At 38.9% G+C, this 18,971-nt stretch overlaps 1 protein-coding gene across 1 annotated transcript in view; it reads left to right on the forward strand.

Moving 5' to 3' along the window:
- Marchf6 (membrane associated ring-CH-type finger 6) overlaps nt 1-18,971 on the forward strand; it is a 74,405-nt gene that overhangs the window by 9,452 nt on the left and 45,982 nt on the right. The window contains exons 2-4 of the mRNA XM_063257963.1: nt 14,645-14,741; nt 15,843-15,916; nt 18,292-18,435. Of these exons, the coding sequence (XP_063114033.1) occupies nt 14,645-14,741; nt 15,843-15,916; nt 18,292-18,435 (315 nt within the window). The remainder of the gene's footprint in view (nt 1-14,644; nt 14,742-15,842; nt 15,917-18,291; nt 18,436-18,971) is intronic.

An 18,971-nucleotide genomic window follows, 5' to 3' on the forward strand; every position in this document is an offset into this window, starting at 1 on the left:
CCCTTAAAATATTAATAATAAATATTGTTTGGCAGCTTTATGAGAAGTGTGTACTGTCTTGTATTTCTGTAACTCTAATAAGACTGTTCTAAAAAAATATGATCTATTAGTAATTCTAAAAATCTTTTTTTTAATCACCAGTAGGAGAGTGGAGAGATTTTGAAGTCTCTTTGCATGAAAGAACTTTAAGAGTAAATGACAGGTTAAGTTATAATGTATACCCATAACTTTTAAGTTTGCTCTTTTTCTCGTTATGTGCACTTAGTATATATTGTTGAACTTGACCATTGGTTGGAAAATCTCTATGGGTTAGTCAGACCTAAAGTGGCTCTGACCTCCACAGGAAGCTGCAACTGGTGGTTTTCCTTCTCTTTCATCTTCTGGGCCACCTCCATGTTCTGTCACTAGGGACTTGAACCTTCTCATTAAAGCCCCACATTATATTTATTGTGCTGAGTACTGTGCTGGGAACTTTAAAGGATACACATGTATAACATATTATTTGTTGTAGTTAGGGTTGTCAAGGGATAAGATTTAATACAGGACACATAATTTATAGGATTATTTTATAATATTTACCTAAAAGTCAAATGCAGAAGAGTGGCAGAAATCTGTCCATATGCCAGAGACCCAGGGACTTCAACTGAGGGCCTAGATCCCATGGCAGTGTCCTCTAGGAGTCCAGCTGGAAGTTTAGAGCCTACTGCAATGTCTCACGCAAGTTGGTATCAAGGGTCTGTGCAGGGAAGGCCCAAAAGCCAGTGGTGGAACCTAGAAAGTGGGCCAGAGGGATGGAGAATCTGTACCAGTAGGCTGGGGCATCTGCCCTGGAGCCAGGAAGTGATACTCAAGGTAAGGACCAGCGCTCCCCTGAAAGAACTGCAGCCATCCTCCGTGACAGTGAGGACGCCAGCTCCTCCATCATGAAAACTGCCGGTTCATAGCAGGAAAGCCTGCAAGACAAGCTTCTCCAGGAACACTGACAGCACACTATCTTCCTCTCTGGTTCTCTTTCTATGCTATTGGCAGCAGTCCTCAGGTGGGCCTTTTACACCCGGCACCATGCCGATTCAGTTCAGCTGGGTTTTACAAGTTGAACATTAAACTCAAAGGACTTGTCAGTGCTTTATATCCACCTAGAGGAGCCTGTTCTATGATCGATACACCCTGCTTCACCTTACCACTTCTTGCTAACTCAGCCTCTATACCGCCATCTTCAGCAAACCTTATTATGAAATTAAAGTAAGCAAAAGTATGTCACATAAAAATATTAGGTCAAGGTGTAGCCCATGAAGTGGGAAGAAATAATGGGCACATTATTCAAATAAAACAGAAGTCCCACCACATGAAATAAAATTGCGTTTCAAAACCAGCAGCTTTGCACTGTTGTTTGTAAGTAGATTTGCATTCGTAACAAACAAGATGCATTGATTTAACTTTTGGCCTGTGCAAGATTGGCAGTTTAAAATTTTTGTTTTAATTATGCTTTTTGAGATTGTAATTTTACTACATGCAGTGTAAATACAGTGAATCTTAGTTTACCACAGAACATGCTTTGTGATTTAGTTTTCAACAGTCAGTCTCTGGCTATATAGTATGTTAACTTTACTCTCTTTTTGTAGCCTTGTCCTGCAGGTTCGAGGTGGTGGGACTGGTTCTAGTATACAAAACAGATTATTCTTTCTCGACTTCCTGTGTTGGTAGTTGTACTTGTTTCATGTATTTCCAAAGCCAAGATCCTGTACAAAGATGGGATAGGCTAAATTATGGTGTTTGCAAGTTAGTTACTTGGAAACTTCAGCAGCTTAGAACAACAGGTTAGCTTCTCACTGATGTGTATCCAGTGGTTTGGGAGGAATACTTCTAACGGTTTCATTGGAGAAACAGCTTGATGAAACACCATTCCTGACTAAATGCCTCTGTAACCATTGAGATTGGGGAATGCACTGTGATGAATTGTGAATTGTGTTCATTACATAAAATACTTCTGCCCAGAAACACATCGCTGGTTTATATTTAAGACAAAGCAAGTCAGTTTCCATGCCTAATTTCAGAGGTTGCAGGGAGGTGCAGTTGTACCATGTGCTCAGAGTTCCAGAGCTAAAAATGTTTGGTGAACATTGATGATGATTTTCTGACACCATTCCTACCTGAGTGCATGAAATAAATGTCCTCATTGAAAGACATTTTTAGTCTGCAATTTCATTACCACATTTTAGAGCAAAAAAGATTGTTATTTTCATATCACCCCTTTCTTACATGGTGTTTCTTCCCTAGTACTAGACAGTGCTGTGGAAAGACTTCTTTTAATTTTAATTTTAATTTTATTTTTTGAGACAACATCTCACTATATAGTGCAAATGCCCTTGAACTTTTCGCAGCCTGGCCTTCAACTTGCCAGGCTGGCTTAGACCTCATCGTGATCCTCCTGCCTCAGCCCCGAGTGCTGGGGTTACAGGTAGAAAGTCTTTATTTTTAAATTTAAGGCATAATTTAAATACAGGAAAATTTACTTTCATGTAATGTCTGTTTTCACATGTGCATACAGTCATGTAGCCAGCCCAGTCATCTCCTCAGATATCATTGTAACCTTTAAAGATTTGCCCCATCCCTTAACTCTCTGGGCCTAGCAACCATGATTATCTCTGTCCCTCTGGAAATCCGTATTCTGCGTATTTCCAGTGTGTCATGAGTGGAATCATAGAGTATGTGTTGTTTGGAATCTGGCTTCTGCCACTGACTGTGTTTGTCCCACATATCAGCAGTTCATTCCTTCTCAGGGCTTAGTGGTCTGTTGACAGATGTGCACTCTATTGGGTACCCAGTTGTGGGTTCCTTGGATGATCCCAGTGTGGGAAAAATATGAGGGAACTTTTTTATATGCACGTACGTTTTCATTTTTTACTGGATTAAGTACCTAAAATAGGATTGCTAGACATTTTTGTAGGTATGTAATAGTATTTGTGTGATTCAAAAAAATTTTGGTGGTAGATTATGTATAACATCACTTGTTATTTTAATCCACTTTACAAATTCACTGTTTTTGGGCAAGATTTGAGACAGAGACTTGTGATATAGTCCAGGCCAGCCTTGAACTTGTAATTCTGCCTCAGCTTCTTGAATGCTAGGATTACAGCGTGTGCCACTGTGCCTGACTTTAGGTCACTTTACAGTATACAGTTCATGGGCATTTGTCACACTGTGCAGCCATTACCATCTTTTTTTTTTTTTCCTGTCCAGTACTGAGTCTCAACAGCTGTTATGGTTTAAGATCTAAATGTCTCCCTAGAGACTCCTGTAGTCAGAGGTGATTGAGGGCACTGTACTCAGCACTGGAGCTGTCCATTGATGAATTCCTGACTGCCTCTGCTGTTGAGTGGGCTTGCATTTTACATGGCCTAATGAGGAGGTGAGTCTCTGGGGTTGAGACCTAGAAGGGTGTAGGTCTGTCCTTTGCTCTTCTTCTTTCTGTCTGCTTTTTGTTATGCGACTTCTGCTTTGGAGCTAACCAACCTTGAACTGAATCCTCTAAAAACTGAAAGCCATAATAAACTCCTTAAGTTGAGGGTATTGGGTGTTTTGTCCCAGTGACAAGAAAGTGACCAGTCCAGTAACGAAGACAGAATTAGCTGTCCTAAGTTTTCCAGTTTTCGAATAGTAATACCGTCCAGTAATGTACCGTTTCTTCTTGCATACTGTTTCTGCTTAGTCCTGTGTGGCCTTTGATACCATATGTGACCCTTTTCAACGCATTTCTCAGAATCTAAGTTCTAAAGATTGAGTTAAGTAATGCATTCGGAGTGTGGAGAACTGTCTAGCCATGGGAACTACTCAGTAGTGGTCCTACTACATTTAAAAGTTTTAAACTTTTTAAATGCTTTTTCCTGATGGAATGGCTAGTGGCGGGTTGAGTTCTTTCTTTCATTCCCTCCTTCCCTCCCTCCTTCCTTCTTCCCTCTCATTCTCCCTTCTTCCTTCCCTCCTCACTCCCCTCAGAACTGAACGCAAGAGTACTCTGACCTACATCCTTAGCCCTTTTAACTTTTATTTTGAGAGTGGATCTCACTAAGTTAACCAGAATGGCTGTGAATTTGTGCTTCTTCTGGCTTAGCCTTCAAGTAGCTGGGATTACAAGTTTGCTATACCATGCCCAGCTTGGCCAGGCTTTTTAATTGCCTTTATTAAAGATTCCTTAGTATATCAGGTTGGAATTTAAAAACTTGCAAGATAAATATGAGGTTTTTTTTTCATTCAGAAATATTTATTGAGAAGAGCTGGGGGTGGTCCTATCCATTTATTTGGTAGCATGTATTGGCTGCCTTGTTGCCCAAACTAGGACACAATCCTTTACCCTCCAGAAGCTATGGCCAGGAGCTCATAGTCTATAGTGAGTTCCTTTCTTAAAATTGACTTTGAGAATAAGATCTATGGATTTATTTTGACAAATTACTTTTCCCTTTCATTTTTTCCTAAGATTCAGTTAAGTGAGGAGACTTTCTAACTTAAAAGATCTTTTACTTGATTTGATCTGTGTAATATTATTAGTGGAAATAATACTTCATGAAACAAGTGATCATTTTAATAGTTTAATAGAATTTAAAAAAAATTCTTTCTCCTCTTCCAACACTAAAATATATGTTAGATATTTTGTTACAGAGTTCTCTATTTTTTTTTTTTTTTTTTTTTTTTTTGGGTGCTGGGGATCAAACTCATGACCTTGTATTTGCTAAGCAGGCACTTATGCCACTGAGCTGAGCTAAACTCCCAGCCCTGTTCTGAGTTAATACCATTTATAAAAATTTTGCATGGCTCACAGGGTTTATGTGTGTTATAATTTGTAGAAAAGAAGCTGCTGGTGCTCAGTTTTGTATTGTTCATGTAGTGAGTGGTAAATTTACCAATTCAGTGTGATACTTAGGGTAAATAGAGTTTATGAAATAAACTTGCTTGGGAAAAATTTTATTGTATATACCCTTTTGTAAATGGTATATACTCAGCAATAGAGAATGATCATTACTCCATTCATTAGAGTTTTATATAAACTTCATTGTACAATTTACTAAATGTAAAAATAGATTAAAAAGAGATTTTCACAGTACTAATTACTAGTACTTGGAAATACTGAAGTTAGAACTCCTTTTGGACTATATTTTCATACTTGAGGTCTGACCTATCATTGTTTTCCTAGTGTAACCACTTGCTCCTCTTGAACCCACGGTGCAGATCCTTCTCTGTCCGGTGTATGTGTGCTGTGTGCACTGGCCACCTCAGTCATTTAATAGCTAGCTTGGTTATCAGTCTGTCCTAGTGTCACAGTGTTTGTGTTTTGAGTATCCCTTAGATTACTCAATGTATGAGAGTAGTGATGCTGGCAATTTTATTACAATGTGTTATAATTATTCTGTTGTTATTGTTATCTTTTACTATGCTTCGTTTATAAAGTCAGTCATATAATAGGTATATACAGTCTGCCAAAAAAATGTATACACACTTCAGCAGTTTGCTTGCCTAATAAATGTGTGGAATCTAATGGCCACTGCTTGTAATTGTGGATGCCAAAGGTAGCTCATGTTGATCTCACAATGTCTCAATAAATTTAGCATTAAAATATTTGTATAAGTTTTTTTCCTGGTGTATATGGATTTTTTTGCACACTCTGTATATGTAGGAGAAATAGTTTCTTTAGTTCATTGACCTCCCTGCCTTGCCCACCCTTATGTATTCCCCCTGAATAAGGAGAGACTGTTATGTTTCTCTGAGTACTTTATCTCCACTTTCTCCTCTTCGTATATGTTAGCTATTTTGTTACAGAGTTCTCCAGTGATTGTTTTAAAGTATGCTTTTCCTCTCATTTAATTTTTCTTGTTGAATCTTCATACTCACTTATTTTTGTTTTCTGCTTTTTTTTTTTTTTTAATACCGGGGATCGAACTCATGACCTTGGGCATACCAAACAGGCACTTATGCCATTGAGCTAAATCCCCAGCCCTGTTTTCTGCTTTTAAGTCCACTCTTTTCTTTTCTTTTCTTTTCTTTTCTTTTCTGGTGCTACTGGGGATTGAAACTGTGGCCTTCATATTGAGCCACATCCCCAGCCCTTTTTACTTTTAATTTGAGACAGGGTCTCACTGTCACTAAATGCCCAGGCTGGCCTTCAGCTTGTTATCCTCCTGTCACAGCTTCCCAGAATGCTGGGATCACAGGCGTGTGCCAGCATACCTACTCTTACTGTATTTTTTTGTTCTGAAATTTCTACTTCGTTCCTGTGTGTCTTTATTTCTTTGCCAAAATTCAATTTAAATTGTTTTAAAATGTGTTAATAATTGCTCATTGAAACTTTTTTTAAAAATGATGTCTGCTTTAAAATAATTGTCAGATTATTCCAGTTTCTGTTATTTTATTGTGAGCATCTATTGTCTTTTCTTCTTTAAGTTGAGATTTTCCTAGTTCTTAGTAGGAGAAATTTTCAGTTGTATTAGGGACAGTTTGAAAAGCATGAGGCTCTGGCTTTATTAAAATGTTGGACTTTTTGTTTTGAGCAGATCTACACTGATGTTATGCTGAGGGGCAAAGGATAGTGCTTTATTCCTACCAGTTGGAGGTGGAAGCCAGATTCCCCACATGGGGCCCTCTAATGCTTGGTGTTGGTGGGGATGCTTTGTTATTGCGCATCAGGGGTAGGATTCACGATGCCCCTCAGGCTTGCATCAATACCAGAGTGGGAACGGGTGCCATGTGACAGCTAGTTGTCCTTCCTGGGTAGCTGACCCATCAGCATGTCACTGGAGGATGCTGTGGCAGTCTTCCTTCATGTGATCTTGGCTCTGTCCCTGCTGTCTTCTGCATAGTGTTCCTAGAACATGCCTGTGGGCAGGCTGGGGAGACAGGTCCTGTCTTGTCACTGGCCCACTTGTGCAGGCACCTAGTGGTGGACATGCCTGTCCCAAGAATTCATCCGTGGCCATCTCAGTGCTCAGTGAGTGTCATGGAGGGTGATCAGCCTATACTCTGATAACTGGTAATTCTAAGGGCCATTCTATCCATGGCCCAGTGTCTCTGGTGATTTTCAGTAATCTAGAAAGTTTAAAAAAAGGAGTACTTTCAGTAATCAGTTACATACTCCTTGCAACTTCAGGCAGCGGTCACAGTAACGCCCTTGTTGACAGTGGTAAGCTGGGATTCAGGCATTGGGGACTGTAGGTTTGGTACTGGAAAGGGAGTTAGCAATAAAATGCTAACTCCATCCACAGAAGGCAGAGAGACATGTAGATTACTCCACATAGGGGGCAGTGATGAGAACAATGCAGATTTTATTTTTATTTTTAAACAGTACTGGAGATTGAGCCCAGGGGCGTTCTACCATTCATTGAGTTATGTCTCCAACAGTTTTTTCATTTTAGACAGGGTCTAAACAGCTCAGGTGGGATTTGAAGTTGCAGTTGTACTGCCTCTGCTTGCTCAGTTCTGGGGTCACAAGCATACACTACTGTGCCCAGTTAATACGGGACTTTGAGATCCTGGAGTTGGAATTTCTGTGATATTTTATTTATTTTTAAATTATGTTTATTTATTTGTTTTGGTACCAGGGATCGAACTCAGGACCTGGACCTTGAGCTTGCCAAGCAGGAGCTTGTGCCACTGATCTAAATCCCCGGCTATTTTTAAATTTTTTTTTTTATTGGTACTAGGGATTGAACTCATAACCACGTGCTTGCAAGGCAGGTGCTTATGCCACTGAGCTAAATCCCCAGCCCTATTTTTAAATTTTTAAAAGGTCTGTTAACATTTAGAGTACATAATGATTATACACTCCTAGGGAGTTTGTACACATATGTAACACATTTTTTTTTTTTTTTAAACTTCCCTTTTCCTCTCCATTACCCCTTTCCACATCTCTTGGCCTTGGAATGGGCAGTTCAGATCTTTTAAAGGAGGAGAAGTTGTTGGTGCTGGTAGTTGTTGTAATTCTAGCTTTGCATGCTAGGCATGTGCTCTACCATTGAGCTACATCCCCAGCCCTTTTAGTAATTCTAGTTTTGACGCTGTACATTAAATTTGCTGCAGTTAAAGTGCTTGTCCTAGGGTCTCAGGTGCAGAGAAATCTCCGCCCAAGTGGCAGCCCACTTCTGCCTCTCAGTGCCCTCAGTATTCTGTTTCCCTGGAACTGAGTGTGTACTTAGAGAGAATTGGAGTATTTAAAGCAGTTGTTGACTGTGTGAATACTGGATATGGCTTGAGATTGTGGATTGCACAAGCAAAGTTTTGCCAAGGATGTTATCATTAATCAAGAGTAAAGGCAGAAGTGGAAGATTTTTAGACATTCAGGTCCTGTGTAGTTCTGACCTTAAACAGTGGTGATGCCAGTTGTGGGGTTATCCCCTGGCAGCTTCTAGGAAAGAAACCAAGCTCTTTGGGTGGTGGAAGGGGCAGAGTGTAGTTCCAAAATGACCCTGGAAGGCACCAGAAGAAGAGGCCAAGCTTGATTTGAATCAACATGGTCAGCCTCAGCAGATTCCACTCCAGTGATGGCTAATTGATAGCTCTTCCATGGACGAGAGATATATAGCTTTTCTATACTGATGAGAGATCTGTCTGGTTAATTGAGAACGAGGAGATTGGCATAACTAGTTAGGCTATCCTGAGCACATGGTATCCCTCAGCTTTGACAGTAGCGAGTGCTATCCAGGATTGAGTAGCCACAAGCCTGTGATGGTCAGAAGTGTCCAGGGCCATTTACCATGCTGCACAGCTGCTGTACCTTAATTCAAGGTGTGCTGGGAACTCCTTAACTCAACTGGTGAAAGGGATCAGGCTTGCGTGTTTTCTCCATAATGAGGAATTTTCTGCAAAAGAGTAGATAGAAAGTGTTAAGTCTTTGCCCCCTGGTAAGCTTTCCAAATTCCTTAAATCGACCACTCGGGATCCACATGGAAAGGATAACCAAGGGATAGCTGAGAAGATTGAATAAAAGAAGTAACGGAATGGACCCGTGGGGCAGCTTTCAAGAGCAAGTCGGTGAGCAATGCCAAGGATTATTTCAGGGCTGCTTTTCTGGCAACCCCAGGCTGGAGGGCAGACAGCTGCACTCCTGAGCCACTTGGTGCTGGGAAAAGGTCAGAAGAGCTGCAGATCTTTAGTCCTGGGCCTCTGTCTACTCCACAAAGCCGCTTCTGATTCACCTGTCTTTGACCTGTGGTCTTCAAGGATTTGGGGTTCTCCAACCTTATTCACCATGTATGTTTTAATATCTTTTAATTTTTTTATTAGTATGTGTTTGCAGAACATATGATTACATTTATCTTTGGGAGTTTGTGCATGTACATAACACATCTTCCGTTCTTTTTTGTCCTCTTCCCCTCGCTTCCTTTCTGGTCCCTCCAACTCTTCCCGTTTGAAAAAAGCTCTATATCCATTTTTTCTTTTCTTTTCTTTTCTTTTCTTTTTTTTTTTTTTTAATTTTACTTAAGGAGAAAAAAGAAAAAAAAAAGGGTACAAGTTATACAGACTTTTAGAAAAAAACAGGAAATCACTAGTTAATTACATATTGTCATCTTAGAAATAGTTGTTGAAGTTACAAAATTAAAGAATATAGAGGAGACTTTCAAACAGTGAGACTGCAAACAGTTTTGTTCAATGATCCCACAAAACTCAGTAATATGGTTATCTATCTTATACACTTAAATATATATGCAGTTATATCTTTTAGAGAACTTTCTTTTCCTTTCATTTGTACAATGACAATTACACATTTTGGGATTTATTACTCCCACAGTTCTTATTACTCTTTTTTTTTTTTGGAAGAAAGTAAAACCAAATGTGACATACCAGGACAGAGTCAGTCAAATCAAGAGGATGGACGTAATACATAATGTAAAAACAAAATACAAGGTGATCAACAATGGTTACCATAATGCCTCTTGTTGTCTTAAAAAAAATTGCCTATATCATCAGTTATAATAAAATTGAACAAAACAGTAAAGAATAAGACCAATTGGAGACATTGGAGACATTAGAGGACTTCAAAAGAAGATAATAGTCAACCAGAATGGGCATCACAATGAATCTTATTGTCTTCATAGTTGTTGCCTATACTTTCAAACTTGGTACTATCAAGTATAACAGAATAGAGGAAAATCAGTCAAAAGATGGTGAGAGCAATACAGGGTTTCAAATCAAGTTAATAGGAAGTCAAAGTGGGTTACTATAGTATATCCTGCTATTTTAAATTTATTTTTCCCTTAAAAGGATAAAAATGAAAAAGTTGATAATAAAAAGGAGATTGAGATAAAAAAGAGGGCATAACAACAAAACAGCGCAGGTCAAAACATAGCCATTTAAGCAAAATAGTGCTTCACCACAAGGTAATCTCGACATAATAGTAGTTACCATAGTGTCTCTTCCCTTAAAATCTTTGGGTATAACTTCGTATACTGTAGCATCAAACATATCAAGACAATGTAAAACTGTTCAAGAGAATGACAGTATTACAGGGTATTTAGAATCAACTAACAGAAAATGAACAATGGTTTCTGTATAATCTCCTTGTCTATAAAAGTTTTTGATTATATTATCACATATAATGAAATCCAATAAGATACAACACGTTAAAACCAATGGAGACAGAAGAACAAAAGCTTGATGGAACTTCAAAGCAAGAGGATATTAAATCAGCACTACCTATTATGATGTCTTGTTTTCTCCAAAATGGCTGTTCCTACCATCCAACCTTCTCTGCCTCATTTCTGTTGAGCTCTTTTTCTGTCATTAGTTGTCAGTTTGTCTTCTTCATTTCGCTTTCTGCTCATTGTGGCCACTCTGTCACTATTTCTGGAATCTTGGTATTTTTCATTTTTAGAATATCCTGCAGTAATCTCTGTAGAGTAGAATTAATGGTTGCAATTCCCCTAGTTCCTCTTTATCCTGGAAGCACCTTGTTTTTCCATCAATTTCTAGGGACAGTTGTGCAGGATATATCAATTTTGGCTGGAGGTTATTATCTTTCAAAGCTTGAATTAGTTCCCCCCCACTCTCCGTGATTTGATGGTTTGTGCCGAGAAGGCTGCTGTAATTCTGATTGGTGTTCCCTTGTAAGTGATCTGTTTCTTGTCTTTGACGGCTTTTAATATTCTGTTCTTATATTGGATTTCTGGAATTTTGATTGTTATATGCCTGGGTGTAGCTCTGTTTGGGTTGTAGGTGGCTGGGGTCCTGTATGCCTCATACATCTGAGTATCTTTACATTTTGCTAAATTAGGGAAATTCTCCTGGATTATTTCTGTGAATAGCTTTTGTAGTTCATTTTTTGAGTCCCTACTTTTTCTTTTATGCTCTTAATTCGTAAGTTACAGATCCTCTTATCATCTTCTAGTCTTTGTATTATTGCTGTTTGTTTTCTTGTTATTTTTAAGAAGTTTTTCATTTCATGCTCCCACCTTACAAATCTGTCCTCCAGTTCTGATAATCTATCCTTAGTTTCTTTCAAGCTATTATGCCAGCTTTCAATAGAGTTTTTAGTTTCCTGGTAATCTCTTTGAACCTGCTTCACGTATTCTATGTTTTCTCTATTTTCTCAATCAAACAATTCTCCCCTTTTTTTCTGTTCTTCCATGCCACCATCTGTTTTTTCTTGGGCAGTGCTTAGCATTTCTCTAACTGTTCTACTTATTTCTTGCTTTATTTCATTAAATACTTCATTTTTGAACTCGTCTATGAGGCTCCGGAGGTATCGCTTTATGTCTATAGGTGCCGTGTTTGATATTGCATGTTTTCTGTCCTCATTCTCCTTTGCATTTACCTTTCCTGCATCAGTGTTCTCAGGATTGGGGACTGAGGACCCTTTCTTGTTGCTCCCTTTTCTCATACTTTTTGTTCCTTCCATACAAGCGTATGTAGGAGGTCCAGTTTTTTTTTTTCCTCTTTGTCTGTTACAGTTTGTTTGAATCCACCGGCTAGGTGTTCCCACCCACTGCAGTGAACTAGGGAGATACAGACCTGGGCAGCCTCTGTTGGGCCCGCCCCTCCAGGTCAACCTGCTGAATGCTTCACTGCTAGGGTGTACCGCCAGGTGCAGGGACGTTATTTGGGCTAGCCTACTGGATCTTAGTCCGCGGCGTCAGCAGGCCAAGCGCTCCTCACCACTCCCGCTTGAGAGGGGAATATGTGACTAAAGTCACTGCATGGCCCTGTTCCGGCTAGTCTGCTCGTTCCAGAATATCCTCTGTTGGAGCCTCCTAGTCTATGAAAGGGTGCCCATTTGTCTCACTCACCGCAGGTCGATGTAGGGCTCCCTGCCAGTCCCGCTCTCAACGCTGTTTGGTTCGCCATTTCCAGCTCTCAGAGCTTTCGCATGTCTCTCTCCCTGCCGTGCGGATTGGGACGCAGTATTGGCAGCAGGAAATTCAAATCACAGCTTCCAATGGTGCGGGATCCAGCTTCCCCACCGAGATTTTATCTGTTCTGTTGTAGCATCAGGATTGCATTTCCAGTTGGTTTCTCTCAGCTTAGTTCGTTCCTGGGTCTGCAGGGTACATCTCCTCTCATGTAGGACTCCTCACACGGCACCGCTTCTGGATTCTAAACTGGTAATCTCAGAGAGCCTCAGTGGCTGCTGTTATTTGTCCGCCATGTTCTCCCGGAAGTCCATTTTTTCTTTATTTTTTTGAAATTCCTTTTCTCTCCCCCCCTCCTTCTCTCTCGTTTCATTTTTCCATTTGAAAATGATCTCCTTACTTCCTATTATATATCTTTTATTTTGCTCTTTATTACTTGGGTTACTCATAAAAGAAACCATGCAATATTTAAACTTGGTGTGTAAATTATTTCACACACTATTATGGTCTGTAAGTGCATCCGTTTACCTACAAATGCCTCAGTTTTGTCCTTTTTGGCAGAGGAGTACTCCGTTATGCATCTGTGTCATATTTGCTTTATTCACCCAATCTGTTGAAGGGCATATAGACCATTTCCAACATCTAGCTATTTTAAATTGTGCTCCTATAAACGTGGACATGCATGGATCACTCTAATATGATGACTGTAACTCTTTCAGGAAGATTCCTAGAAGGGGAATTAGCTAGGTCAAGTGTAATTTTCAGTTTTACTTTTTTAAGGAGTCTCCAAACTGATTTTGTAGGTTGTACTAGTTTATAGTCCCAACAAGGATGTGGAAGTTTCTTTTTTCTCTGCAAGGTTGCCAGTACTTGTTATTGATTCCTTTCCTTCCTTGCTTTCTTTCTTTTTAAAATTTTTTTTTATTTTTTTGAGACAAGGTCTCACTGTGTAGTCCAGGCTGGCCTTAAATTTGCTATGTAGCTGAGGGTGACCTCAAACTCCTGGTGATACTCCTGCCTCAGGCACTGAGTGCGGGAATTACAGAGCTGTGCCATCACACCTGGATTTATTTGATTTCTTGATGATAGCCATTCTTTCTGGAGTAAGGTGGAATCTCAGTGTTGTTTTAATTTTCATTAATGGCCAGTGATGTTGAACATTTTTTCGTGTATTGGCCATCTGTACTTCTGAGAAGTGTGTTCACTTTGGTTGTCCATGTTTTGATTTGGATTTTAAATTTTGTGGTCTGTTTGAGTTCTTTATGTATTGTAGATGTTAGTCCTGTGTGGAACAGCTGGCAAAATTTTTTTCCCATTCTGTAGATTTTTTTTTTTTCTTTCCCCTTCAGTCTGTTGGTTTCCTTTGCTGTGCAGAAGGCTTTTCATTTCATGTAATCCCGCTTGTGGATTCTTGGTGTTATTTTTTTGTACCAGTGGGGTTCCATTCAGGAAGCCCTTGCCTATGCCTTCAAGAGTTTTACCTATTTTATCTTCCAGCAGTTTTAAGTGTGTCAGTTTTAGCATTTAGATCTTTGATTCATTTTGATTTTAGTTTAGCGTATGGTGAGGCATATGGGTTTAAACTCAATCTTTTGTATTTGGTTATCCAATGTTACCAGCACCATTTATTAAAAAGGCTGCCTTTCCTCCAGCCCCCCCCCCCCCATATCGGGAATTGAACTCACGACCATGCGCTTGCAAGGCAGGCGCTTATGCCACTGAGCTAAATCCCCAGTTTTTTTGTACTGGGAAACAAACTCGGGACATTGCCAGGCAAGTGCTTGTGCCACTGAACTATATCCCTGGCCCCATCTCCAGGTTTATACATGTTTTGTCCTGTGGTTGAGATGAGAAAGGGGTTGTGTACAGTGCTGCCCTACTGCTGATCCATGTTAAATCCTCAGTGTGTGATATGGGTGTGTGTGTGTGGGTGTGTGCGTGTGTGTGTGTAGTTTAAACTGTCAGGACTGCATTTAAGATTTTAAACTGCTCAACTATTGGAAATGGAGTTTAAAACTGGGAGTCTAATGGTGATCTGATTTTGCATTTTTTATTCAGTATTTGTTATGGGAGAATACAGTTTTAAATAAAACTGTTACTTTTAGCTTTGTTTAGAGAGTTAGAGTCTAAAGAAAAACACGTTAATTTTAAAGGAAACTTTTTATTTCGTTACACACTTAAATCACAATTTTCAGATTTTGTGCTGCCGATTAATGTTTTCCCAAGGGACATTGTTGCTTTAACATAAAACAGTTTTTGGTGGTCTGTTTTTAAAAAATACTTCTAACCAAATTAATTGTTTTTCTTATTAACAGACATATGCAGAGTGTGTCGGTCAGAAGGAACACCTGAGAAACCTCTGTATCATCCTTGTGTATGTACTGGCAGTATTAAGTTCATCCATCAAGAATGGTAAGTCTACTTCCAGGAAACTGTATAATTCCAAGCTTCAGTTTTGTCATCTGTTTAGTAAGAATGATTATTTCAACCAACTTGTTTCATAGTTACTTTTAGAATTTGTAAACGTGTGGGAAATACATTATCCATAATTCTTTTGTTTTTGATCGTTTTGAGACAGGGTCTCGCTGTGCAGTTCAGGCTGGCCTTGAGCACACTTTGTAGCCCAGGCTGGTCTTGAACTTGCATCAATCCTCCTGCCTCAGCCTCCTGAGTGCTGGGATTACAGGAGTGTACCACCACACCCAGCTACATTATCCATCATTCTTAATGCCATCCCTCTTGATGTGGTATATTGTGAAAATTCTGTCCCTTAAACGTGCTATTCTTTTCTGTTTAGAGAGGCATATTAGCCTACATTTATGACGTATAGTACTTTGTGCCAGTGTTGTTCTCAGTGCTTTTATTTTGTTTTAGTTTTTAAGATAGGCTCTTGCTGCGTAGTTTAGGCTGGGTTTGAACTCACTGTGTAATCTAGGCCGACCTTGAACACAGTGATCCTCCTGCCTCTGCCTCCAAAGTGCTAAGATTATAGGCATGTGCCACTGCTCCCATCCCTCAGTGCTTCTGTACATTTTAACTCAGCTTTGCAAGAAAGCTGAGGTGGAGTGTATACACATAAGTAAACTAAAACATAGACAGGATAAATGCCTGTCCTACACCACATGACCAGCCAGTTAGTGGAAGAGCTGGGATTCAGCTTGATAACAGATAACCCATGTTACCAGCCTAGTATTAGAACTTGGGAGGTTAATGCTTGGATTCATTTCTGTTCATTTAGTTTTAAAGAGATTATAATTTAGATTAATTGAATCCTTTTAGTAAAAGTATAGTATATATTGTCTTTAGCTAATATAAGTCCTGTATTCCTAGATGGCAGTTATAAAAAAGACTGCTCTAAATTTGAAATTGTCAGAGTATTCTAAATTTGAATCAGTAAGAACTGTAAAAACTCTGTAAAACATAGGATTTTAATCAAAGCAGACTGTTAGTTTTCAACTAAACCTTACTGTCTCTCTGTAAATACTGTATTTATGAATGTGTTTCTGATTACAGCTTAGTTCAGTGGCTGAAACACAGTCGAAAAGAATACTGTGAATTATGCAAGCACAGATTTGCTTTTACACCAAGTAAGTTTTTTCCCCCCCCCCCAGTGTTTTCATTGTAGTGGTTTGGTTATTACCAGCAGTAAAAGGTGTTTAATTGATTCTAAAGTAGTTTTCAGTTTTATTGGTAATAATAGAAAATCCTCATCCATTTAGGAAAGTATTTTTAAATACTGTCATTTCTTAACACACATATAAGTTTTGTAGGTTCCTCCCTTTCCTTTCTTTTAGTTATAGACGTGTTCAAATGTACAAAGCAAGTCCACAAGAGGTACCCACCACTGTCACACTGTCACAGGTCACGCATGACCTGTCTTATTTTACTTTTGCTTTCATTCTTTTTTTTTTTTTTTTTTTTTGTCTTTTTCCTTTTTATTGGTACCGGGGATCGAACTCACGACTGATGGAACTCACGACTGCCTGCTTGCAAGGCAGGCGTTTATGCCGCTGAGCTAAATCCCCAGCCCCTTTGCTTTCATTCTTAACCTATCTCCCCTGCCTCCCACTTTTTCCTGGTCTGTCCTTTTAAAAAAATTTTTATTTTTTCTAACTTTGATTTTTTAAAAAAGACGATCTCACCATGTGTTTTGGGCTGGTGTGGAACTTAGTGTGGCACAGGCTGGCCTTAAAACTCATGGTGATTCTCTTGCCTCAGCCTCCCAAGTGCTGGAATTACAGACACGAGCTGTCATGCCTGCCCAGTAACTGCATGTGTTACATTATGCAGCATGTAAGCATTCTTTTCTGAAAACAACTATCATACTATAGTTGTTATATCTGCTAGAAAAATTAATGGTAATACCCTGTCTTGATTTTGTTAAAACTCTGATTTAGTTGCACACATTAGAATAATAGTAATGAAGACAGTTTTAAATCAAAGCAAGCAGTACTGGGATTTGAACCCAGGGCCTTTCCATGTGCTTGGAAATGTTCTAGAACTGAACTACATCCCCAGCCTTATTTATTTATCTTTCTGCTTAAGGCTTTGCTGGGGATTGAGCTCAGACCCTTCTCATTGAGCTACATTTCCCGTCTTTTTCTATATTTTAATTTACCCAGGTTGGGCTCATTCTTGGAATCTTTCTGCCTCAGCCTCCTAGGGTACTGGTATTATAGATGTATATTACCATGCCTAACTTTTGTTTTCCTTCAAAAGCGTTTTTTTCTGCTTCATGTAAATACTATAGTGTTCATTAGTGTTCCTTTTACTTTGTATTTTGAGAAGTGTAAATTGTTAAAGTTGGTACTTTTAGAACTTTATGCATTGCCATAGAAAATGTCAGATCTGTTATTTGTATTCTTTGATTTTCTCTAATGCTAAAAACTGTATGGCTTAAGATTTATAACAAAACTAAAGAATTGAATATTTTCATGAAATCTGATAGGAAATAATGTAGGTTTTTACTGTGAAGCTGATAGAAGCTTATTTTGTACACTGTAGTGTTCCCTGGACATTTATGTGCTGTTTCCCTTCCCTTTCTCAAAAAGTTTCGTTACTGGTTAGAGATTTGCTTTTCTATACAAAATAGCTTATGGGACTCAGAGATCTAAGTGGCTGTAATAAAAGTAGCAATTTGTTGTTTATATTCTGTAATATTTATAGTTATGAATAGCTTCGTGATAATGTTCTTAAAAATCTTAGATCTTTAATTTGGAAACCTTAGGTATCATCACAATTCCTTGTCTGGCCTCATAGGAAACATGTTCCTCTTATAGGTCAGTCTTGTTTCATCTTTGGCAGGGTTTTTAAATAAGCAGTGGTTTTCATAGAACCATTTTTAAGGGGTGATTTTCTAAAATATGGCAAAATTTATCTTTTCTCTGAGTGCATTAAGGCACATTGTGCAAAGAAGTAGGAAGAACGGGGGGTTTTGCTCAGAATTTTCTCTGCAGTTTTGCAGTGTGGGAAGCTCTGGCCGACAGAAGGCTGTGGCCAGCACGTGCAGTGGCCCTGCTGCAGGTGTCCACAGTCCTTAGTCAGGAGTTGTTTTCTGGTTGCATGCTGTCAGCTTCACTTTTTTCTGTTTCTTCCACCGGATCTTGAGTACCTTGGGAAACCAAACATCACTATTCTGTTTCATTGTTTGAGTGTTAAACATGTGCCTTGCTTCCGATGAGGCTCATGATTCTGAGCAAAGGATGTGAAATTCTCCTGAATACTTTTTTTTGCTCAGCCTCCTGCCCCCCATTTTCACATGTTACACATGATTGCTTCATAAATTACTTTCTGGAGTAAATGTGGTGTTACGACTATTTGATTCACTCTTTTTTACTGAAAAATATTTAATTAAAGTACTTATGTTGAAAGTTAAGATAACTGTAAAGCTGTACATGCTTATTTTGTATTTATGAATTAAGCTATTTTTAAATCATGAGATTTTTTTCCTCTCCACTTTTAGTTTATTCCCCAGATATGCCTTCACGGCTTCCCATCCAAGACATATTTGCTGGGCTGGTTACAAGTATTGGTACTGCAATACGATACTGGTTTCATTACACACTTGTGGCCTTCGCATGGTTGGGAGTTGTTCCTCTTACAGCATGTGAGTATTCATGTTTTTTTGCAGTTGTTTAAATATTATATATTTATTATAAAAAATATTACTTCAGTTATTTATTATTGTAATGTCACAGGATTTAAAAATGTGCATGTTTAAATTAAAAAAATATTACAATAATTATATTCCTCCTAGTGTCCCTCAGAGTCCCTAGAGTCCCTCCCTCTCATTTCAACACAGTTATGCTCACGTTTGCCACTTTTTCAAGTAGTTCTGTCTTTAGTTGCCATTTCGTGGCTGCCTCAATGTCTGAACTGATTCAAAGCATTTACCTTTCATGATGGTTTTAACTTTGGGGAAGAGCCATAGTTGCACAGTGCCAAGTCTAGTGGATAAGGCGCATGAGGATGCTCTGTAGTGTTTATGAACCTGCCTTTCTGTAGAGTGACAGCCACAGCATTCATTATGTCTTGGTCACATCTCATAAAGACACTCAGGTAAGGGGACTTCCAGAATTGCTTCAGAAAGGGGAAAGAATACAGATAAGTATGGTCAGAGCAACAGGGAAGATGAATGCCAGT

The sequence above is a fragment of the Cavia porcellus genome, unplaced genomic scaffold (genome assembly GCF_034190915.1).
Source record: "Cavia porcellus strain 051 isolate PalLab524CR breed Dunkin Hartley unplaced genomic scaffold, mCavPor4.1 scaffold_11, whole genome shotgun sequence".
NCBI lineage: Eukaryota > Metazoa > Chordata > Mammalia > Rodentia > Caviidae > Cavia > Cavia porcellus.